This window comes from Saccostrea cucullata, unplaced genomic scaffold (assembly GCF_032062105.1).
Source record: "Saccostrea cucullata isolate Sc308-1 unplaced genomic scaffold, CSIRO_AGI_Scuc_v1 ctg1462, whole genome shotgun sequence".
Taxonomy (NCBI): domain Eukaryota; kingdom Metazoa; phylum Mollusca; class Bivalvia; order Ostreida; family Ostreidae; genus Saccostrea; species Saccostrea cuccullata.
In genome coordinates, this window is record NW_026926506.1 from 106,120 (window position 1) to 131,607 (window position 25,488).

The 25,488-nt window shown below is 34.3% G+C and overlaps 1 protein-coding gene across 4 annotated transcripts in view; it reads left to right on the top strand.

Annotated features, from left to right (window-relative positions):
- LOC134271881 (lysine-specific demethylase PHF2-like) overlaps window positions 1-23,663 on the top strand; it is a 33,813-nt gene extending 10,150 nt beyond the window's left edge. For 2 of the 4 annotated variants that reach the window (XM_062754094.1, XM_062754097.1), the window contains 16 exons: window positions 1,781-1,979; window positions 2,765-3,015; window positions 3,491-3,597; window positions 3,876-3,970; window positions 4,869-4,886; window positions 8,198-8,293; window positions 9,675-9,866; window positions 10,722-10,894; window positions 11,358-11,530; window positions 13,367-13,580; window positions 14,898-15,082; window positions 15,471-15,557; window positions 16,238-16,347; window positions 18,567-18,663; window positions 18,993-19,061; window positions 19,566-23,663. In XM_062754094.1, the coding sequence (XP_062610078.1) occupies window positions 1,781-1,979; window positions 2,765-3,015; window positions 3,491-3,597; window positions 3,876-3,970; window positions 4,869-4,886; window positions 8,198-8,293; window positions 9,675-9,866; window positions 10,722-10,894; window positions 11,358-11,530; window positions 13,367-13,580; window positions 14,898-15,082; window positions 15,471-15,557; window positions 16,238-16,347; window positions 18,567-18,663; window positions 18,993-19,061; window positions 19,566-19,648 (2,149 nt within the window). In that variant the 3' untranslated portion in view covers window positions 19,649-23,663. Of the gene's footprint in view, window positions 1-1,780; window positions 1,980-2,764; window positions 3,016-3,490; window positions 3,598-3,875; window positions 3,971-4,868; window positions 4,887-8,197; window positions 8,294-9,674; window positions 9,867-10,721; window positions 10,895-11,357; window positions 11,531-13,366; window positions 13,581-14,897; window positions 15,083-15,470; window positions 15,558-16,237; window positions 16,348-18,566; window positions 18,664-18,992; window positions 19,116-19,565 lie in introns of all 4 variants that reach the window. The other 2 variants (XM_062754096.1, XM_062754095.1) reach the window with 2 other exon arrangements.
- The last annotated feature ends 1,825 nt before the right edge of the window (window positions 23,664-25,488 follow it).

Genomic DNA, 25,488 nt, shown 5'->3' on the forward strand with positions numbered 1-25,488 from the left:
AGACACATACAATACAAAGTAAGTCACACGTACAATAAACCTAACAGACAAGTACAATACAAAGTAAGTCACACGTACAATACAAAGTAAGACACTCGTACAATAAACCTAACAGACACATACTATTACAGGATGTAAGACAAATACAGCTACAAAGGTCGTACAATAAACCTAACAGACACATACAATACAGTCATACAATACAAAGTAAGTCACACGTACAATAAACCTAACAGACAAATACAATACAAAGTAAGACACTCGTACAATAAACCTAACAGACACATACAATACAAAGTAAGTCACTCGTACAATAAACCTAACAGACACATACAATACAAAGTAAGTCACACGTACAATAAACCTAACAGACAAGTACAATACAAAGCTAAGTAAACCTAACCATACAATACAAAGTCAGAAGTCTCCTAACGACACATACAATACAAAGTAAGTCACTCGTACAATAAACCTAACAGACACATACAATACAAAGTAAGTCACTCGTACAATACAAAGTAAGTCACTCGTACAATAAACCTAACAGACACATACAATACAAAGTGGGTCAGTCAATAAACCTATTACAATACAAAGTAAGACACTCATAAACCTAACAGACAAATACAATACAAAGTAAGTCACACGTACAATAAACCTAACAGACACATACAATACAAAGTAAGTCACTCGTACAATACAAAGTAAGACACTCGTACAATAAACCTAACAGACACATACAATACAAAGTAAGTCACTCGTACAATAAACCTAACAGACCATTTGACCTGAGTTGTGTCAGTAATTATTTCTCCCTCTGTTTATCTATTACAGGATGTCAGAGCTGGTCTCCCCTCCTTCAATTGTCCGTGACCTGAGTTGTGTCGGTAATTTTTTCTCCCTCTGTTTATCTGTTACAGGATGTCAGAGCTGGTCTCCCCTCCTTCCATTGTGCGTGACCTGAGTTGGGTCAGTAATTATTTCTCCCTCTGTTTATCTGTTACAGGATGTCAGAGCTGGTCTCCCCTCCTTCCATTGTCTGTGACCTGAGTTGGGTCAGTAATTATTTCTCCCTCTGTTTATCTATTACAGGATGTCAGAGTTAGTCTCCCCTCCCTCCATTGTCCGTGACCTGAGTTGGGTCAGTAATTATTTCTCCCTTTGTTTATCTATTACAGGATGTCAGAGCTGGTCTCCCCTCCCTCCATTGTGCGTGACCTGAGCTGGGTCAGTAATTATTTCTCCCTTTGTTTATCTATTACAGGATGTCAGAGTTAGTCTCCCCTCCCTCCATTGTCCGTGACCTGAGTTGGGTCAGTAATTATTTCTCCCTTTGTTTATCTATTACAGGATGTCAGAGCTGGTCTCCCCTCCCTCCATTGTGCGTGATCTGAGTTGGGTCAGTAATTATTTCTCCCTCTGTTTATCTATTACAGGATGTCAGAGCTGGTCTCCCCTCCTTCCATTGTGCGTGATCTGAGTTGGGTCAGTAATTATTTCTCCCTCTGTTTATCTATTACAGGATGTCAGAGCTGGTCTCCCCTCCCTCCATTGTCTGTTACCTGAGTTGGGTCAGTTATTATTTCTCCCTCTGTTTATCTATTACAGGATGTCAGAGCTGGTCTCCCCTCCCTCCATTGTGCGTGACCTGAGTTGTGTCAGTAATTATTTCTCCCTCTGTTTATCTATTACAGGATGTCAGAGCTGGTCTCCCCTCCCTCCATTGTGCGTGACCTGAGTTGGGTCAGTAATTATTTCTCCCTCTGTTTATCTGTTACAGGATGTCAGAGCTGGTCTCCCCTCCCTCCATTGTCCGTGACCTGAGTTGGGTCAGTAATTATTTCCCTGAGCAGCTCCCCGAGGACTGTACGTACACACGACCCGAGGTCCAGAAGTACTGTCTGATGGGGGTCCGGGACAGTTTCACAGACTTCCACATCGACTTCGGGGGCACCTCGGTCTGGTATCACATCCTCAGGGTAAGATAAGAAAATTTACCTCTGTACAAAACTTATCAAACACAAATTATTGTTAAGTGTAAAATCGCTATGAATTATCAGTTTCTATGGAGTGTACCATGTTCTTATCAAAGAATTGTTAATTACTGTACAGTGGAGCCTCATTTATCTGGATGCTTTGGTTCCTAGTCAATTTGTCTGGATATATGAAGCATCCAGATATCTGAATTGCCAGTTTAACAAGACAGAATAACATTAAAAAATTCTGCTTGGAAGAAAAATTGTCTGGATACTGAAGCATCTGGATATCTGGCGTCCGGATATCTAAAGGTCCATTGTAAATTTTTTGTGTTTGTTAGAATTTTATTTGCGCATTGTCACACGAGTCTGCTTACTAGCGAAAATTTTCTTCTTGTATATTAACGAATATATACAGATTCAAAAAATATAATGTTGCGAATATATAGTGATCCTTAGTATTAAATTTGAATTAAATTACTTTGCTTTTGGAAGTTATTGACATGAAAACACACACACTGGCTTATCTTAGATACTGTATACAAGGAAATTTTCACCCCATTTTTTTGCTCCTTTCCCCCTCTCCTTGATTGGGCAAATTTAAAATGGGCGAATTCAAATTACACCTCATAATTTCTTAAACAGAAATTTGACTGTGCAAATTTAAAACGGGGCAAATTGTCCACAAGTTCAAAAGGGCAAAAATTAACATGGGGTGAAAAATAACGCTGCATGTATACTGTATATTTTTTTTCTGATGTATATGTAAACAATTGGATTGATTCCAGGGTGAGAAGATTTTCTACCTGGTGCGGCCCACACAAGCCAATCTCTCTTTGTACGAGTCTTGGGTGTCGTCCTCCAATCAGAGTGAGACGTTTTTCGGAGACCAGGTTGACGTATGTTATAAATGCGTCATTAAGCAGGGGCAGACCCTCTTTATCCCCACGGGGTGGATCCACGCCGTCTTCACGCCGATCGACTCTCTCGTGTTTGGCGGGAATTTCCTCCATGACTTCAACATTTCACTACAGCTGCAGTAAGAATTTATGATTAATTCATGGAAAATTAGAAGTTAATTTGGTTTACAGAGTGTTCATATTTTGTCACAAGAACATTTTCAAAGATAGTTCAGACTTTATTTTAGACTTTTAAATGTTTGATTGTCGATTTAGCTTCAACTTAAATTTATATTGATTTAAGAAAATTATTCTTTAAAAACTACACCATTTCCGAAGTTGACTCTTACTTTGAAATATGAAACATATAGAGGACAGGTCAACTGATTGATGGAAACACAAGTAATGAAATCCAGGCTATTAATAAAATTGTTACATCTAGATCACATTTTTCAAGATTTTTCGCTGGGGTCTTTGCATCATTTTCTTCACATATGCTACTGAAATTTTCAATGAGTTAATTTTTTTAGTTCTTGTTTTAACTTTGAGTTACCCCCATATTATTTTGGTTTTTACTGGATGCCTTATATGTAATGTATATATTTTATTTTTCAGGGTATATGACATAGAGAGAAGAATCAAGACCCCATCTAAGTATTTATTTCCGAGTTTTGAGACGACGCATTGGTACGCTGCTAAACATGTGCTGGATGTCATCAAGGGTAACAGTGATTGTATAGTACTACAGCTTATGATTGCCTGTCATTACAAACTATTAAATGCTTCTAATCAAATACAAAATAAATGTTGTGTACATCTCTATAAAAAAAAAATGATATCAGTTATGCTTGGATGTTTATTACCAATAATCTATTTTATTTTTTGTCCATTTGCCCTTTACTAGTTATTTTTTGTTTTCAATAGGCATGTAGATCTTGAGCATAAGAATTGATGTGAGTCTTCCTTTTGAGAATGAATGGGGTTTTATTTTTACTGATAGATTACCTCGAGGATGGCAGGCGTCCCCCGGAATATCTACTGACTGGCGCCAAATCTCTGGCCATGCACCTTAAGTCTTGGACACAGCGGAAAGATGTAAGTATCAGCAGAGGTCAAGGTCAACTCTGGCTAGAAAGACTGATAATTAATCTGTGTATATAATTATGGGAAATGGGTCACCACGTAATCTGGGTTCTGTTAATGGTAACACAATGGACAGATTGTTTGAGGGGTAATGTTTACATTAAGTGTTTCCCAGAGTTTTGAAATTGTCTTTATTCATTCTAAGATGTTTATGAAATTTAATAAACAATTAATACAAATTCATATATCCTCATAGGGTTGGAAGGATTCAGTTCAGTTCTTGCACATTATTTATGTATTTATTTTTTTCAATTTGATTAATGGCTCACTACTGATGGATGTAAGTTCAACATTTGGAATTCAAATTTTCTTTATTTTAATGACATATTAAATGTACTCTATTTTGTTGATACATGCCCCACTTATTTTCTAATGTACATGTTATTCCCCACAGATTTACAGAAGAATATGACATTAACTTTAAAAAAGATTGGGAGACATGCCCCCCCCCAAAAAAAAAAAAAAAAGAAAGATTTTTGTCAACAAACATTTCATTTACTACAACAGGTACACTAAATTTAATTTTGAAAATGTTATAAAGTAAGAAAAAATGTTTGTTTCTTTCTATGCAATGTCACATACCACCTTAAGCAGGATATCCGTCTTATCTTGAAGCAGGTCAGGCCGCCTTAAGCATGCCAACAATATATTTCTCTTAGCTGTTTCTTTACTGTCCACTGTCCAGATAAATAAAAGAAATGTACAATACTCGACAATCTTCCAGCCCACAGGCCCCTTAGCTTTAATAACTCTAGATTCCACAACCTGTATGCCTTGCATAATTAAAATCTGTTCAAGTGTACAGTCCTTCTGTACTTTGAGTAAATCTGTGTGATATTTCCTTTTACAGTTAAACAACTCCTTTCTCGTGAGTTTTACCTGTAGGCTGCTTGTATTACTCTGTATTCCCTGTGTCTTCTGTACAGCTTTTTGTATTCTTCTAGATTTGTATCGTTTTTTTTTTTATATCAACTGTTCACAGCTCTGCTTCTTCACTGGGCTGGTGTGGATTTCATACATTTTTATATTTTTTAATTTTTTGTTAACTTTTTTGTGAGAATTTTTTTTCATTGTATTTTCCCCTTTTTACAATATCTATAAATTCACATATTTTCGAGGGGGGAAATTTTCGTGGTTTGAGGAAAATACATTGGTTCGTTGGAATTTGATTTTGTGGTTGAAGAACTGTTCAGTAGTATTATATGTTTAAAAAAATGCATTTTGTGGTATACATTAATTTGTAGGTCTCTTCATATCTTGAAAACAATGAAAATTTAACCCCCATGAAAAATTAGTGATTTCACAGTATATGTAGAGAAAAAAAGTTTGATGTTATATTCTTTGCACTTCTCTTTGCCTAAACAAGTTTTTTCTTTTACTTCTTCATACATTCAAGACCGATAATTTATATGTAAAGGAGTTCTACAGATAGCTTTATAAATAAAGAAATCTACGCAAATGGATATTTCCTGAAATATGGAGATAATTAATAGTATTCAAGTTCATAAAATTCCATTCAAAAACAACACAAACGAGTAGCAGGAAAAATACCATTCTGTTGAACATCAGACATGGGATCAGGTGCCATGTAGGAATAAGCATTCCCTGCAATAAAGAGATGTCAAGTACGAGTGATAAGAGTTTACATAAATGACCATATACACAATGAGAGCAGTAATTGTGATAGTTTGTGTTCAACACTATGGGCACCTGTTTGCTGTATTTTACTGTAATCTGTTGTATTTAAACCAGAAACTTAATATTGTCACATTGTCATTGATGCATGATGCATGGTGGCCATATGATATTTGAAATATTACCAAATTACTGTTTTAGTACCATAATTGATATTTTTATAAGAAATTTAATTTGTTTTGTTATCTTGGTTATGGACAAATTAACAGAACTTTTCTTTCCAACAGATTAAGGCAAATTTTTTAAAGCACTTTTTGCACATCACACATGTTTGTTAAATTGTCTCAAAATCTTTCTTGGATCATAGATGGCCTGTGTGGCTTGTTAGATTTAATTAAGAAAAAGAAAACATAACAGCTTTTCAGTGGTTAGGCTGAAAATTTTATATCACCTGTCTTATTATTTCTAGTCAAAGCTACAAATAAATTACCCTCTGCATGAAATGGACGTCCAATGTTTGGCTTGATGGGTGCTTTGTACTCTGCTAACCAATAGAATGTAGGGAGTTCTTTTTTGTATATTATGTTGAATGTGACACCAAAGAAACTAGAAACATATACATTTTCTACTTTGTATTTTTAGCTCACCTCGATGAGGTCGAGATGAGCTTATGCTATACTGTTGGCGTTGGCATCTCAGGTTGCAGTTTTAGAAGCAAGTCCATTCCCAAGTTACTATAAGCCCTGCCTGGACCAAACTTGCATGGATGATGCATCTAGGGATGTACACTACCAGACTTGCTTCAGATGCTGGATCTGACCTACATTTTCCAGATGAATGACCAGGTTAAAGTTTTTGAGCATGTCTAAACACAAGTAACCACAAGCCCTACCCGGACCAATGAACTTTATTCGGTAAAAATCAACATTTGCCCCCCAAATCAAACTTTGATGGAGAAATATTTAATTATGTTCTTAAACAGGAGGATATCTGCTGACTTCAAAGCACTGAATATTTTCATAAGTAATGACGTCACGAAAATGACGTAAATTAAAAATTTCCATGATTTAGACAGAAAAATGTATATTTATTACATCAATATTTTGAGTAAAAATCACTGAGCGCAGGTCTGATCAGGCTCAATATTGTGATATAATGTGTATAATGATAATATCATGAAATATGTAAAAATTGTTCCTGAGCAAACTTGCACTCTATAAATTTTAAAGGTAAAATTTTTGAAATTTTGTCCGTTTTGTCCTCTTTCTAAAAAATGATATAAAATCAGACTAGTTTGTGATGTCATAAAAGCAAAAATTGTCAGTAAGTTACTTTGAAACTATAATATGTTCTGTTGATTTATATTTCTCATACAATTTATAGAATTCAGCACATTTCAAGAATTTTTAAAAATTTGACTTTTGTGGGGGCAAAGATATGCAATATATCGTAGATAGTTCTTTGCATGGATGATGCATCTAGGGATGGACACTACCAGACTTGCTTCGGATGCTGGATCTGACCTGCATTTTCCAGACAAGTGACTAGGTTATTCTTAGGAAACTGTAAGCCCTACCTGAACCAAACTTGTATGGATGACGCATCTAAGGTTGGACTTGCTTCGGATGCTGGATCTGACGTACATTTTCCAAATGAGTGACCAGGTTAAAGTTTTTGGAACAGGTCAATCCCCAATGAACTTTAAGACCTATTTAAACAGAACTTGCACATGAATATTGTTGTCAGGATAAATACTAACTATTATGAAAATATGATGTGAGATTTGCATTACTTAAACTGATAACATTCGTCGAGGTGAGCTTCATAATCTTTGATTACCTATGTTTGTTTTTTGAATCACACTTGGTGAAATATAAGCACAGTAAGAAATATTGGAAATGTTTATTTTCAAATTCTTAATTTTAATTGTAATTTAAACATTATATGGTGTACAGAACTTATTTATTGATGGATGAAGGACACATGTCTCTTTGTTATTTTTATCATTTTCAGAATTCTTAAAACAAGACTCTCCTATTCACATTAAATTTAAGAATTAAATAAAGGGTGGTGATTTGCATTTGGAAATTAGGAAAAAATATTATTACACATGATCAGAGAACCCTTACGTGTTGAGTAGGCATTTCAGAATCCTTGTTAAAATCAGCTGTCAGGTTAAACTTTTTAGGATTATTTCTATGATACACTTGTACAACTAACTTTTGACACAGTGAAGTATAGATTGACTGTCCTAGTGCTTCTAACCATTACTGCTTCTGTAGAGAACCAGAAATATGTAATCAAGATTGGGTTCAAGGGTCAGCTGCTTCTCTGAAATTCTATAAACTGAAAGTAAAAATAATTATATATTTTTTACTTGTAGCAAGTATTTTAGATTCTGATTGATTACACAAGAACTGATCTTATTGAAAAATATTTTCATGTTAATTGATACCTTCAAAGATTTGATGTAAGAGTTGTGGTCAGTGTGGACCACCTTGCCTTACGCCAGTGTGATGATCAAATGTTGTGTGTTTTTGACAGTTCCTTAAGGATGCCAAGCACGATGTTCCTGAGCACCTGAATTACGGGCGTCTTCTGAAGGACCTACAGAAGGAAATCCGGGCCTTCGACACCTCGGTATTTCAAAAAAAAAAAATATCTCCTGTAAATTGGTTTTTATCCTATATAATTATACTCAGTTTGTGTAACGTTAGGCAAGATATTAAGATCATTGTAAAAGTTTGACTCTGCTAGAATTACATGTAAAACATTTGTGGGTTATTTATACATGTATACTCTCTGATACTGGTTAATTTAACACCCAAAAACTTTATTTTCTTTATTCATTTTTTTTAAATTAATGTGTTTTGGCTAGATATGAAATAATATATAATTTGTAGTGTTGTCACGATGATCGATTTATAATCGATGATCGGTCGGAAAGGCTGTCGATTTTAAACAATCGATTGGAGATTTTAACAATCGATTAATCGGTATATTTCAGCACATATCTTTTTTACAGTTTTCTCACTTTTATTTCAAGAACAGGCTCTTGTTATCAAAATATATATCTTTCAAGAGTTGTCCTTTACTATTTTAGAATACATGTACTTATAATCTGTTTAGAATAAATCAAAAGATAATGATATTTGTATTTCTAAACTGAAGAAACTAAACTACTGTCTTGTTTAAATAAAATATATTAATTTTCAGTATTTGGGGGAATTCACCTGTCATTTCATACGGAATCACAAGGAATTTGCAATATTAAATGTCTTATAACTGTTTAAAAAATTAATTCCATATACATTTTAGATGATCATGTAGATTAAAACCTGATCTGTCAATGCTTACTTTTCCCAGGCCAAGTAATTCCTAATCATGCAAAAATCTGTATTAATGAAATCGTTAATCAAACTGCATATATACTGTTTTTAGAATTTCGATCTGTACAATGTACCTTTACTTACATTATTTAACAATAAAATTCTAATCTTTATAAAATCTAATGCCTATTTTATGCAAAGGGTTACCAATTCGATTATTGGCCGATGATCAGTCGGTTAGGGGCAACCGATGTTACCGATTAATCGATTCTGAGTTTCAACCGATTTGACAACACTAATAATTTGTAGAAGAATGCTGAGTACTTTCAAGCAAATGGATGTAATTTTAGAAATAAATCAAATTTTTGACAATTTAAAGGACCTGATGTAAAATGTGTTATAGTGGCATACTGTATAATTTATAAGTGGATATTTAGCAAGATGCAAATTTAGAGATTTATCTTAAAAATTGGTATGAAATTTTAACGAGAAGTAATTCAAGCAATATTAAAATGCTCACTAAAGAAGCAATTGCATATAAAACGCACTTAATTTTTAGCTGCAATATTCAATTTTAGCAATCTCTAATCTGCTAATAATGCCAAAATTAAATAATTGCTAAAATTCTGTTTTTTAGGGGGAAAAAATGAAAAATTTGACAGAAAATTAAGTTTTATGGAATTATATTTCAGCCTAAAGTAAGTCCAGTGAAACTGAGGACGAAAGGAGACAGGTTAAAGGTGGAGAAAGTCCGCGGCGAGAAAAAAAAGAAAAAGAAGAACCTCCCAACAAAGAAACAGATGATGAACATTGATCTTCTGCATCAACACACGACAGAAGCTCTACAGGCCATGGATGAGGAGCGCAAGTCATACTCAAATACAGTAAGTCAAACAGTCATACTCAAATACGGTAAGTCAAACAGTCATACTCAAATACGGTAAGTCAAACAGTATACTCAAAGACGGTATACTCAAATACGGTGAGTCAAACAGTATACTCAAATACGGTGAGTCAAACAGTCATACTCAAATACGGTGAGTCAAACAGGCATACTCAAATACGGTAAGTCAAACAGTCATACTCAAATACGGTGAGTCAAACAGTCATACTCAAATACGGTGAGTCAAACAGTCATACTCAAATACGGTGAGTCAAACAGTCATACTCAAATACGGTGAGTCAAACAGTCATACTCAAATACGGTAAGTCAAACAGTATACTCAAAGACGGTAAGTCAAACAGTATACTCAAATACGGTGAGTCAAACAGTCATACTCAAATACGGTAAGTCAAAAAACTCAAAGACGGTAAGTCAAACAGTATATCAAATAGGTGAGTCAAACAGTCATATCAAATACGGTCAAACAGTCATATGGTGAGTCAAACAGTCATTTTATTCAAACAGATTCAAAGACGGTAGTCAAACAGTCATACTCAAATACGGTGAGTCAAACAGTATACTCAAAGACGGTAAGTCAAACAGTATACTCAAATACGGTGAGTCAAACAGTATACTCAAATACGGTGAGTCAAACAGTCATACAGTGAGTCAAACAGTCATACTCAAATACGGTAAGTCAAACAGTCATACTTAAATACGGTGAGTAAATTTACATACATGTTTATAAAATAAGTGAAAGTAAAGCAAAAAATTGCAAACAATTAGCATGGAAACACTTTAATTCAAAGACAATTTATTTTTGAGGACAGTATTTTATGTTTGATTTATTTTGTAGGATGAGGACTCTAACTCAGCTTCATTAAAAGTCAGAATTCCGAAGGCAGGGGCATATTTAGATTCTGTGACAAAGAAGGAGAAATTCCTGAAGTTAGATCCAGATATCAAACAAGAGAAAGAAGATCTAGGAATAGGGCTCAAACTGAAAGTGTCAAAGGGCAAGATTATCAGGTAAGGTTGAGCTGAATGTTTCAAAGTCAAGGTCATCAGGTAAGGTTGAGCTGAATGTGTCAAAGGTCAAGGTCATCAGGTTAGCTTGAGCTGAATGTGTTGGAGCAGATATAAGAACAATATTATTGCAAATTAAAGCAACTCTGTATATTAACAGATGGTATTTACACATTTAATTTTTAATGCTAAAGGAGATGTCATCTAATTACTTAAGTTATAGCAGAGATACTAGCAATTTTAAAAAGTAATAATATATTTCAGTGATCAAAGTAGTGATAACAAAAAGTGTAACAAATGACCCTTGATTTACATCAGAGCAGTGATTCTAAAAATTGTAACAAATTTTCATTTATTTACACTGTATATTTCAGTGATGCTAAAAGATGGTTTGGTCACTTACATCAAAGCAGTGATACAAAATGTGTGACAAATTATCAGACGTTATTTACTCTGTATATTTCAGTGATGCTAAAGGAAGATCAGGTCACTCGAGTCAGAGCGGGGAAAATGAGGAAAATGACAGCGACACAGACAACCTGGTGGTCGACGAAAACCCACGAAAAAATAAACGACCAATGGGATCTCCCTCCTCAGCATCTACCATGAAACCAGGCTCGCTCAAACTCAAGTTGTCTTGTAAGTGTTGAATGAGGCTCGCTCAGACTCAAGTTGACTTGTAATTAAGTCTTTAAAACCAGGCTCACACAAACTCAAGTTGTAAAAGTCTCTTAAAACAGGCTCACTCAAACTCAAGTTGTCCTGTAAGTCTAAAACCAGGCTCACTCAAACTCAAGCTATCTTGAAAATGTTAAAACCAGCTCACTCAAACTCAAGTTGTCTTGTAAGTTTAAAACCAGGCTCACTGGATTGTCTTGTATTAGTGTAAATCCAGGGTCACTCAAACTCAAGTTGTCTTGTATTAGTGTAAAACCATGAAAATATGAAAATTTTCCAAGTTATATTTCTATTGAAGAGGCAAGTGTCTTTGATTTTAAAGGCCTGGCCCAAGGTTCATGAAACAAATATAGACTTAAATCAAATTTTCAATCTCGAATAAAATACCGTATAAGTAGAAATTTTGGCGAGGATTTAATTTTGGCATTATTGGCGAGGGTGTGAAGATTGCTAAAATTGAATACAGTGTATTCCATTTAATCAGATAGTGGTTAAACGAATATTTCGGCTAATCTGATACAATATCAGAGCACAAAACCATTTCTTATATATTTATTAATAATTTCATCTGATATTCTGATAGGAAAATATGGGATTTTCGTTTTATCTGATACAAAAATTTCGCCTATCATAGTGATTTTCATAATAATTGTCTCGTTCACACCTCTACCTTCTGTATGTAAATCCTTTGTTTACACAAGTTTGCTTGCTGAGCGGGCGAGCAACCTTACCTGTGTTAACAGTGGGCACACTAGATCGATATGTTTTGATAACAATGGTGGTGACCGACTTGGGTGTTAATTTAGATCATTGATAATTGGCTTGTGTGCAATTTTGTTTGGTGTGAAGTTTTAATTATTGAACTGTTCAATTTTGAAAGTTACTTCGCTTGAAGAGGACATTAAATTAAAATTATCAGAATTAGACTTTCTGTTAAATGGTAGCGCTTGGTCATTTAGTTGAATATGTGTTCACTTTTAAGTGCAATTTTAAGAATTAAAACACATGCACTCTGTATAAATATGTCTGAAAATTAAATCCATCAATGAAAGTGACATAACATACAAGTAAAGATGAAACAATAAATATATTAATCAGCAATCCGGAAAAAAAAGTTTACGTAATATAATTTTCAATCAACTTCCGTTTTTCCAAAATGGATGCCATCAACGAATGGGATGAATGTAAACAGGTGCCTGGTGCTAACAAGATTTATAGAGATGGAAATAAATTCTATACTTCAGTTAAAAACAAATTATTCATACAAAATCACATTGAACTTGTTATCATAAATTAAGTGAAATAATTCATTTCCTGACTTGGTACATTCGAAAACGAAAGGGTACGTAATACAACCTTGTTGAAATTGTTATGTACGGAAATATTGCAATCGGCTATTCCAATATTCGGCTATACGGATAAAATTATTCTGACAACCTGACTATCTGTTAAAACGGAACCCACTGTATCGCTAAAAATTAATCACGATTTATTTGCAATAGCTTCTTAAGATATCTTTTTAAAATCGCTAACATTACATCTTGCTAAAAATAAAATACCCATTTTTAAGGACAAATCGCTAAATTTGCGTCTCACTAAAATTTCCACTTATACGGTATTCATTTATTTAGAAATTTGCAGATAACAACTTCTAAAAAGCAATATTGAAAAAAAATATTTTAATTTTAATTTGCTTGACTTCTAAAACATTATTAACAGATATTTTGACTTTAGCTTAAGTTTCATGATCCAGGGGCCTGGACATTATAATTTATCTAAGACATTGCTCTGTCACAGTTGCTGGTAAGACCCTGCCCCATGACAGCATGTTGGGACACGAGAGTACTACACAGGAGTCAGAGACAGGAACCAGTCAAAGTGAACCAGAGGAATCCCCGGGAATCCCCCGCGCTAACCTCCCCACAATTCAGGGAGGACTTAACTGCAGCATCTCCGACATTCTAGAGGCCAGTGGTTACGGAACAGAGACCGATTTTATTGTGGATAATGAGTAAGTAGTGAGATAATGAGTAAGTAGTGAGATAATGAGTAAGTAGTGAGATACATGTAAATATATGCTGATGTACATTGATGTTTTTCGAAGGTTACTGTATGAGATATACTGTAGACGTACTTTTTTCCACGGGGTCATAATTCCGCGGAATCTCAATTTCTGTTAAATCCGCGGGTAGAAAATTACGCGGATTTTCTAGATTGTCACTGTATGCTTTACATTTATATGAAATACGCTTTGACAAATTTCTGCGGAAATTTTGTGACCGCGTACATAGCGTAAATTAATACCACGCGGAAAAAAGTACTTCTACAGTACATTGACAATTTTAATTTTGATACTGTAGATGTACTTTTTTCCACAGGTTCATAATGCTTCGGAATCTTCATTTCTGCATGATCCGCCTGTAGAAAATTACACAGATTTCTCAGACTCGCACTATATGCATTGCATTTATATTAAGTATGGAAAATTTTTGACCACGTACATAGCGTAAATTAATACCACGTGGAAAAATGTACTTCTACATTATCATCTCAGCAAATGTACATCAATATACATATACAATAGAAATTATTGTTGAAAAAGATATTCTTTTAGGAAGCTCTAAAACACAGTGACTGCTCATTGAGAAATTCTAATACCATTGTAATCTATTCAGTTACATGTATATGCAGTTACACTGTAAAACACACAGTGTGAAATAGATTAAAGTATTTTTTAATAACAGTATGTGAGACTAAGCTGATCAATTTAAAGATGCCATCCACATGCATTGTCCCAATATGCACCTGCCTTTCTGATGAAACATGCGGTCATTATTCAAGAAGAAAAATCAAATATAAAACTATACAATCATATAATGGTCTTTTTTTTATTATTGAACTTTGATATGAGTTAACAACAGTTATTTCTGTTCACTGATACTTTGTCCAAAATAAATTAAGAGCTTCTTTAAGTGTTATTATTACACTAAGGTTAACTGTTGTAAAGCACCATTCCTGCTTGTTTGAATACTTGTTTTTCCCATGTTTTCTAGTATTTATTTCTAGAAAATAAAGTTTAACCTAGAAACAATCACTAAAATCAAATTTCTGAACATAGACAAATCTCTGATAGATGTTGATAAAGTAAAATGAAAGCTTACTGGGTTGACTTAGAGAAACTTTAACCTTGACCATGAGCTGTCATTTGGGGGAGGGGGCATCAGTGTTTCACAGCCACATCTACAATTAAGGAAGATGCCCCCCCCCCCAGCATGAATTGTCTCTTTGTTAAGAATTATAGTCTAATACTATGTTTTTTACAACTAAGGAGGACCTCCTCGCCCAGTATGAGAGATGCTATACAGGGCATGCTGTCCATGAGTCGGATGGGTGATGGACAGCAACTGTTCCGTGACAAACGTTCCACCGCAGCTCAGCGACTTCAGAACAGGAACCAGATGATAATGGAAGAAGAGGCCAAACTAGAGCAATGTTATAAAGATGAGGAGTTCAGTAAGTCTACTTCTGTTTAACATTGTAAAGATAGCTGGTAAGACACATGTACAGTGTATAAGGCCATAAAAAATTAATTTCTTGGTTCTCAGGCCCTCTCTCATCTCTTCCAAGCGTGCCTCATTGACCCTTTTTATCGCTAAATCAGTATGATAAAAACAACAAATCACCTCCCTCATCATTTTTTTGAGGTTTTGTGCAATGGTTTGCTAATTTTACGAGAATTTTAGTGAATATTATTCTTTTAACATGAAACATTTCATCCTGATTTTACAGTAAATATTATTCTCTTAACACATAACATATCTTCTTGATTTACCTGTACATATTATTCTTTTGACATGTAACCATGGTAACATATCTTCCTGATTTTTTTGTAAATCCACAGTTTATCCGGGCCTGGATTTGTCGGATGATGAAATGGAGCAGGTACGGGACTCCAAAGGATCTCGAGATGACAACTGGAATCCTAAAGGTCAGGGGTCATCTAATTTTAGATCGATGGAAAAATAATGAAACCTTTTCTAAAAAATAGTCCTGTTTATAAATTAAAGTCCTGGTCAGCAGTCTTATCACTGAGTTCTGAATTAACTCTCAAAAATGCAAAAACAAGTAGCTCTTTTGACAAAAAATCTTGGTAATTTTGAGGTAATTGTTTTTATGAAACAACTCAAAGCAGAAAATTGCTTACTCCTTATACTAGGGCTGGGACGATACAACTTTTTCTACATCGATACGTATCACGATATTTGAGCCACGATACGATATGTATCACGATATGTTTAATTGCTTATAAAATCTTTTTTTGCATTGAAATAAACAAATTATTTCTTTACAAATGAGAATAATTTATTCAAATAGTTGTTTATATGTTGTAAAACAAAAATATTTTTCTCAAGTGGTGTTAATTATTATTTATTTCATATCTATATTCATATTTAACTTATTTCTTTTATATATTGAATCCCAAATGTTAAATAAACAAAGAAAAACAGAAGTCGGATTTTTTTGGGCGATATTTCAATATTTTTTCAAATGTATCGATATGTGTATCGTCCTCAAATATATCACAATATATCGATATCTCGATATATTGTCCCAGCCCTACCTTATACTTTATCTGTCGTGCAATGTGATAATTTCTGTTGTATACAGCTCGAGTCCATGTGTCTGCCGTGAAGGGAGAGAGGCCCCACAGGGAGGGGGTGAAAAAAGAGGCAGTGGAGCAAGTTCTGGCAGCTGCCGCAGCCAAACCAGCACCACCGGTAAGTGACTAGCTATAGGGGCCACCAAAAATAAATAAACCAGCACCACCGGTAAGTAACTAGCTATAGGGGCCACCAAAAATAAATAAACCAGCACCACCGGTAAGTAACTCATACAGGGACCACCGTTAAGTAGTTTATTATAGGGACCACCAAAAATAAATAAACCAGCACCACCGGTAAGTAACTATCTATAGGGGCCACCAAAAATAAATAAACCAGCACCACCGGTAAGTAACTAGCTATAGGGGCCACCAGTAAGTAATTTATTATAGGGGCCACCAAAAATAAATAAACCAGCACCACCGGTAAGTAACAAGCAGTAAGTAATTTATTATAGGGGCCACCAAAAATAAATAAACCAGCACCACCGGTAAGTAACTCATACAGGGACCACCGGTAAGTAATTTATTATAGGGACCACCAAAAATAAATAAACCAGCACCACCGGTAAGTAATTAGCTTTAGGGGCCACCGGTAAGTAATTTATTATAGGGGCCACCAAAAATAAATAAACCAGCACCACCGGTAAGTAACAAGCTATAGGGGCCACCGGTAAGTAATTTATTATAGGGACCACCAAAAATAGATAAACCAGCACCACTGGTAAGTAACTAGCTATAGGGGCCACCGGTAAGTTATTTATTATAGGGGCCACCAAAAATAAATAAACCAGCACCACCGGTAAGTAACTAGCTTTAGGGGCCACTGGTAAGTAATTTATTATAGGGACCATCAAAAATAAATAAACCAGCACCACCGGTAAGTAACTAGCTTTAGGGGCCACCGGTAAGTAATTTATTATAGGGACCACCAAAAATAGATAAACCAGCACCACTGGTAAGTAACTAGCTATAGGGGCCACTGGTAAGTTATTTATTATAGGGGCCACCAAAAATAAATAAACCAGCACCACCGGTAAGTAACAAGCTATAGGGGCCACCAAAAATAAATAAACCAGCACCGTCGGTAAGTAACTCATACAGGGACCACCAGTAAGTAATTTATTATAGGGACCACCAAAAATAAATAAACCAGCACCACCGGTAAGTAACTAGCTATAGGAGGCATCAGTAAGATTAGAAAAAAATAAAATTATTAAATACATGTATATAAAATACATGTAATTGATGTATAATCTTATTATACATAAATGATAATAATATATCCAGACCTTGTTCAACAATAGCTGTTGCATACTAAGATTCGCAATCTAGAAAAATACCAATCTTTTAATGACTCGCCTATAAGTCGAACATAGACTTTTGCACTAAAATCTAACTCTCAAAATACCGACTTAGAGGCGAGTATATACGGTAACACAGACAACACCAGTGCCTCGTAAGTAACTTATACAGGGACCACCATTAAGTAACTTATATATGGGCCACCATTGAGTAACTTACTATAGAGGCCACCATAAATAAATTAAAAAAAATTACCAGTATGTAACTTACTATTGGGGACCACCAAAAATAACACAGACACCACCAGTAAGTAACTTACTATAGGGGCCACAACAAATAACAGAGAGACACCAGTAAGTAACTTACTATAGGGGCCACCAAAAATAACACAGGCACCACCAGTAAGTAACTTACTATAGAGGCCACCATAAATAACACAGGCACCACCAGTAAGTAACTTACTATAGGGACCACCAAAATAACACAGGCACCACCAGTAAGTAACTGACTATAGGGGCCACCAAAAATAACACAGGCACCACCAGTAAGTGACTTACTATAGAGGCCACCATAAATAACACAGGCACCACCAGTAAGTAACTTACTATAGGGACCACCAAAAAAACACAGACACCACCAGTAAGTAACTTACTATAGAGGCCACAACAAATAACAGAGAGACACCAGTAAGGAACTTACTATAGGGGCCACCAAAAATAACACAGGCACCACCAGTAAGTAACTTACTATAGGGGCCACCAAAAATAACACAGGCACCACCAGTAAGTAACTTACTATAGGGGCCACCAAAATAACACAGGCACCACCAGTAAGTAACTTACTATAGGGGCCACCAAAATAACATATAATGCCACTAAGTATCTTACTATAGGGGCCACCACTAAGTAACTTACTATTATAATAAGGGCCACCAAAAATATATAACACAGATTTCACCAGTAAGTTTTCTGTCTGATGAAATTGCATTAAGCTGCTTGTTAAACTTTTACATTCTGGTGATTTCTCTTACAGAAACCAAAGAAGCCTCGAAAACGATTAAAATCTGAGAGTTTCTCAGAAAGTGACGCCAGTAATACACCAGGAACTGCCTTATCTTCCTCTGCTCCAGGTAAACTGCCCCCCCCCCCCAAAAAAAAATCAAATATGATAAGGTCTAATAGAGGTCAAGCTCCATATAAGTCTTAAACTAGGCATACATATTCGTGTGACCGGTCAGCAGGGGATGCTCACTCCTCCAAGGCACCTGATCCCACCTCTGATGTTTTAGAGTTCCGTCTTTGCTTTACTCCTATTTTGTTATGTTTTATTGACTTTCATATTGAATACTGTTTGTTATCACCATATCCTTTATGCAAAACCTACCAGTAAAATAATTATGAATTTATTTCATGATATATTATCTTAATTCGGGGTTAATATTGTGTTCTTATGTTACAGGCTCAGCATTCCGTCCAAACCTAGTCAAACCAGTCACAACTCAGGGAGAACCCACAAGTCCTGTCAAAGGTGTGTACTGTAAGAAAATAAAACAACAGACACTCATATCATTCTAGTTATAATGTAGGTATCACATCCTGTCAAAGGTGTGTACTGTAAGAAATAAAGCAGACACTCATATCATTCTAGTTATAATGTAGGTATAACATCCTGTCATAACTGACACATAATTGACAATAAGCGTAACTGACAAAAAGCATAACTGACGCATAACTAACAATAAGCATAACTGACAAAAAGCATAACTGTTAATAAGCATAACTGATGCATAACTGACAATAAGCATAACTGATCCACAAGTGACAAGAAGCATAACTGACAAGAAGCATAAAGTAGGGACCCTTACGTTCAGATTCTGTCAAAGGTATATGCTGTAGTAGTTATCAAATTATACCATGCACAAATAGGGGACTTTACTTGTCAAAGTAAATTTTAAATTTCAATTCTCATATATTAACTTAATATAATGACTCTCTTAATACCTTTGATACATTGTAAACATTTTTTTTTCAGCCAAAAAGCCAAAGAAAGGATTGGCTACAGCAAAGCAGAGACTTGGGAAAATTCTGAAAATTAATAAGCTTGGCATGTTCTGATGTGTTAAAGTTCTGACTAAAACAACCTTTCAAACCTCAATTAAGAGTTGTTCTCTACATTGTTATGGTCACCAAGTATGCATCGTATTTATTTTTTGTTATTATTAGGACTTCCTTTTGTTGTGTCATTATATTTTGAAAAATTTGAATCTTAGAATTAGCCAATTTGGATTTCTGGACTTCCTGCTCTAAAACCATTTGAATTCTGTTTAAACTTTTTACAGCATTTTTGTTACGTGTCACATTTGCATGTTCAATTACTGAAGATGTACTTTTTTACATGGTGTCATAATTCCGCGGAATGTCTATTTTTGTTTAATCCGCGGGTAGAAAATTAGGAAGATTTTCTTAAATCATACTCCATGCCTTAAATGTATATCAAGTACAATCAGACAAATTTCCCAGAAAAATTTTTGACCATGTACATAGTGTAAATTAATACTACACAGAAAAAAGTACTTCTGCAGTAACTGATTCCTTAAGGTAGCATAATTATTTCTGAATCAGAAAAGAAAATAGACATTGAACTTACACATTCACGTGAGCATTGTTGAAGGGAAAGAGAAGTGTTGGGGACTTGAATTAACACTGTTGTTATTTTTTCTGCTGTGCAGATTTTAGTCTAGCAATAAACAGATCTCAGGATGATTCCTACACCTAGCTTAAGTTGTGTGCTGATATCATGTAACTGTACTGTTCTATTCCTAAACATTGACTATACCAGCATTTACTGTAACTAGAGCTTCATTCTGTTTGCTTGAACCATGAAGTGTTTGTTTCTTATGTACTTCCATGAAGTAATTGTTGTACTGCACTTAAGAATCATATGTTTAGACTTTATTTCAACTAGATTATGTAGAAAAATAAACAGCAATTTATAAGCATTTTGGAGCATTGATTGCTGGGTAATTAATGCTTTGGAGCATGGATTTCTTGCATAGTTAATGCTTTGGAGCGTGGATTCCTTGGGTATTTCATGCTTTGGAGTTTGGATTACTTGCATAGTCAATGCTTTGGAGCAATGATTGCTGGGTAATTAATGCTTTGGAGCATGGATTCCTTGCGTAGTTAATGCTTTGGAGCACTAAGTCAGACAGTTAAGCTAATTTTCATTGTCAATCTATTGTTCCTGTATGCTCTGCATTATTGAAGTGTGATGTTGCACGGGTATTTTTATTTGCAGCATTATTTGTTCAATATTCAATCAATGCATTGTAGTAATGTAACAAGATTGTGTATTAATATACATGTAAATGTTTAATAAGAAAAAAGCTTTTGTTAGGCAAAGCATTATTTCTTATATTATATTTTTCAGAAACCAAGCATAAATTATATTATAATAAATCTATGTGTAACAAGAAAGCATTAGATACTGGAAGATACTGATTTCAGGGTAGTTGTTTAAAAATAAATTCAGGATGTTAAGTCTTTTAACCGAGGCTACAATTGTTAGATTTGATGTCATTACTAAATATCTTAGTACGTAGAAGATGAGTGATAACCGATTTATGGTGAAGGTCTTACATTGTGTTATAAAAACTCTTTTAGATGCTGTGAAGCTCCTAGTTAGAGGAGGGGGTTAAACTTAATATTTTAAAAAAAATGTTTTTACATGTCCATTCAGCCCCAGAACTAAGATATAGTGAGGTAGGAATCATTCCTGCTCTAAAACCGTTATGTAGGAATTAGTTTCGATTGCCTTCCCTTTTCATTTTGAAACTCCTGTAAATCTTTATTGAATACAAAGTTTTGCAATGACCAGTGGGGAGAGTTATGATGACATGTCAAGGTCACTGGAGATAAGGTCAGGGTTCAAGGACTCCGAAGGAGAAATGTCAGAGGTCACGCATGAGAAGGTATGTCTTGTCCCTCAAGTTATTAGAACTTAGGTTGGAAATGACTGTGACACTGTTATCATATTACATTAATTTGGTTGTGTATTCTTCTTAGCACCTTTCATTGAGAGAAATTTCCATTGATTCTAGTCCAACGTTAAATGTCTGGCACATATACCCTGGTATACATAAATAAGAACATTAATAAATGCCCTGAATGAAATCTAACTATTAGTAACTTTTACAATTAAATCAATTTCCACCAAATATTGTACAGTCATGCTAAATAAAATACAGTGTAGTCACAACCTTCAGCCAAGGTCAATTACAAGGGCTCTGAGAATGTATCTCCTGGTTATAGCTTTGTTATGAACTCGAACATACCAATAGAGAATAAAGGGTGTTTGTAGAGAATTATTTGATGGTAAGAGGGAGAGATGAGGGTGTTTCAAGATGAAAAATCTGTTAAACTTTTTATGAATCCAACTGAAATACATGTGTATGTAGTGGTTTGGACGTTTTTGTTTTATCTTGGTAATTTTAAAGGTTTAACAAATTATGTGTATTCTTTTTTGATTTTGGAGAAATCAAGTTAAAGTGGGTATATGAATTTGATTCTGTCAAGCACAAGTAAAACTGCTGATCCAAGATTTTGTATACATTGGCTTTACATGTACTTGTTAAATTAAAGAATATTTTAAATTCAGCTAAGACACAAGCCTGTGAGATATATTCAACATCACAATATTATGATTTTGACTGAGTACTACTAAACTTCTGTGTAAAATATTTTGACAGTTAGTACATTTGAATGAAGGTAAAACCAAGTGCCTTTGTTTGAAGCTTGAACTGAGGTATGGTACAGTATTTATTTGTAGAAGTCGAGTTACATGTTGCTAACTTATTTGTTATGTAAAATTTTTAAAATGAATTATGTAATTTTAGTTACTTCTATTTATTATTCACTGATATTATCATTTTTTGTCTGTACAGTCAGTTTGTATGTATAAACAAATATACTGGTTTTATTTTAGAGATATCTAAATATTTTAGAGTTTTTCATTGTGTTTCTTATGTTCTTTATAATATTGTTTTACTTTCACTTTTTGGTGTTCTAAATCCTTTAACATGTTTAAATGGTTTACATTTTAAATTTCTTGAAAATTAGAATCTATTTCTGATAAAGAATAATTCTCTTTTGAGAATTTCATTGTAATTGAATTAATTTAGTAAATTCAAAACGAAGTCTAGTAAATTTACGGTACATGTAGTACCAAATTGGTAGTAAAATTGATTTTTTTGTTGTTGACATTTTAGATTTAAACCCCTCAGAATATTCAGATATCATACCATTGTTCTCTGTTCCCCTGATGCTTGGGTGTCAAACTGCAATATTTTATATCAAGCATTTGTTGATCTTTGTGTTTCGTATGGATTCCTTAGTACATGTACACATCATGGAATGGTAGAGGTATGGAAACTGGCAACTTCTTGGAAATTTGATTGAGGCCAATTCTTTTTATAAGCAGATTTTTGCATTTAGTTGTTGTAAAGAAAAAAAACTTTCAGATGTCACAGTATCAGGAAAGTAGTTGTATGTTTGTTTTCTAAGCTTATGGGGGGGGGGGCTTGGGGGGCATTTTTGTTACATATGTATTTATTATTATTTTTTTTTAATTATAGTCAGTTTCTTACTGAACATGATTTTCATGCTGAAGGATTTTGATTATTATAAGATTTTTGTTTTGTTTTCTATTTCTCTTAGATTGCAAACAGTGTAAATTAAATCTTTTTAAGATGCTAAAGGGGATGGACTTTGTGTTTAAATTTCCTTCTTCTTTCTGACCCTTTTTCATCATTGTAAAGTTTGCTCAATTTCTAGAATTGTTTTTGCAATAATTATGATAAAAACTTTGATTGTTTGATGATGCAAAAATTATATTTAGTTAAACTCAGTTTGTTCAAGATATGTCACTTAAAAATAGAATTTAAAGTAGACTATAACTTGACAGATTATAATAACAGTCTAAGACCATTTGTTGATCTATGAAAGTAGACAATAACTTGACAGAGTATGTTAACAGCTTTAGACCATTTGTTGATCTATGAAAAGTAACCTCCACAAGGCAGCATTTGACAAAATTTTGTACATAAGATGTAAATAAACCTGAGATAAATCAGTATGTCTTGATCTTATTTTCAGATAAGGCTACATTTTTATACCCCTGCTTTGAAGGAGAGGGGGGTATACTGTTTGTCTGTCTTTCAGGGTGTGTGTGTAGCTATGTGTCTGTCCATAACAAATTTTGGTCACAGTTTTCTCAGCAACTACTCATTACAGATGATTGAAATTTAAGCACATACTTTGTATGTGCATGACATATGGTTGGATTCATTTTCATATGATATTGGTTAGTATATAAACATGGTAGTATAAATATTTACATCAGAGCGGGGGTATATCTAGTGAGCATTGTCTCACAGACTTCTTGTATTATTTGTTGTTTTAAACAATCGTATTTGACACCAAGAAACTTGTATATGTGCTTGAGGACAGAACCCCTCTATAGATCATAAATGCTTTTGATTTTGATTTTTCTTTAGTATTTAGAGTATTCTATTTACATGTATCAATAAAAATATGCATAATGACACTTTGACATTGTCATATGTGTAATGACTATTTTTATTGTTGCTGAAAAAGGGGTATCTATATGCCCTCCCCCCCCCCCCAAAAAAAAAAGATGATGAGAAACTATGTCAAAAAGACAGTAAAGCATAAATACCAGTATACCAACAAATGTAATCCAGGGGCCTACTAAAAGACCCCCCCCACCCCATCAAAAATATATTATGCAGACGTTATATAAATTTATCTCTCCCCGCTAACGAATCTACATTTATTTGATGTATAAGGCACATGTACTAGAACAGAATAGAATAGAATAATGTATAGTGGACTATTTTTTTGTGGACCGATTATTTTCATATTGTACACTTGCTGAATATGTGTAGTAAATATAATTTGTGAAAAAATGTCCAATAAGCCCCGGGGTTTAATAAGGGGGGCGGGGTTCTATCCACAAGCACCTATGAGGTGGTGTTGTTTTAGATGTTTTGTAATTTGTAATTATGAGAAAATATTCTTTCCTCTTGCTTACTCTTACCTCGCCTTCACCGTTTAAAATTCCTAAATCCGCCAATTTTTTATAATTATTTTACGAAGGTTGTCCAAAAAGTTCGTGGACAATGACGGTTTTGTTAACATTTAAATGGTTCTATTTATACATGAAAAACCAAGTCAGAAAGATTTAAGTTTTATTTTTGATGGAACTTTACATTTTTGTAAAAATCGGTGTCTTTAATGCTGCAGACGGTGCGCACGGACCAGTCTGCATTGAAGCGGCCCATTCAGTCAAATAAAATACTAATCACTCAGTACCATTGTTATTATGTTGTTTGATACAATAATTCAACTAGTACCCTCTGCTTTTAAGGTTATTTCATCTTTGATAGAAGCTAATTCTATTATTCTATTATATAATAACGTCAAATTAACATTTGGATTTTGAATTTTAATAAATGTTCATGGACACACACTTCATTTTCTTTATTATGCCACACTGCAAAGTGTTATCAATTACGAAAGCCTATTAGGATCAATCTAGAGAGAGAAAAAAAATTTAAAAGGCGTTATAACGCCTTTCGAAAAGGCGTAATAATGCGAAAAAAGGTGTTATAACGTCTTTTGAAAAGGCGTAATGGCGTAATAATGCGAAAAAAGGTGTTATAACGCCTTTTGAAAAGGCGTTATTACGCCATTCCATTCCAAAAGGCGTTATTACGCCTTTCCATTCTAGAAGGCGTCAAAAGGCGCTATTATGCCTTTCCAAAACGCGCTGTTACGCCTTTCTAAAAGGCGTTATAACGCCTTTTTAAAAGGCGTTATTTTACGCCTTTCCAAAAGGCGTTATTACGCCTTTCTAAAAGGCGTGATTACGCCTT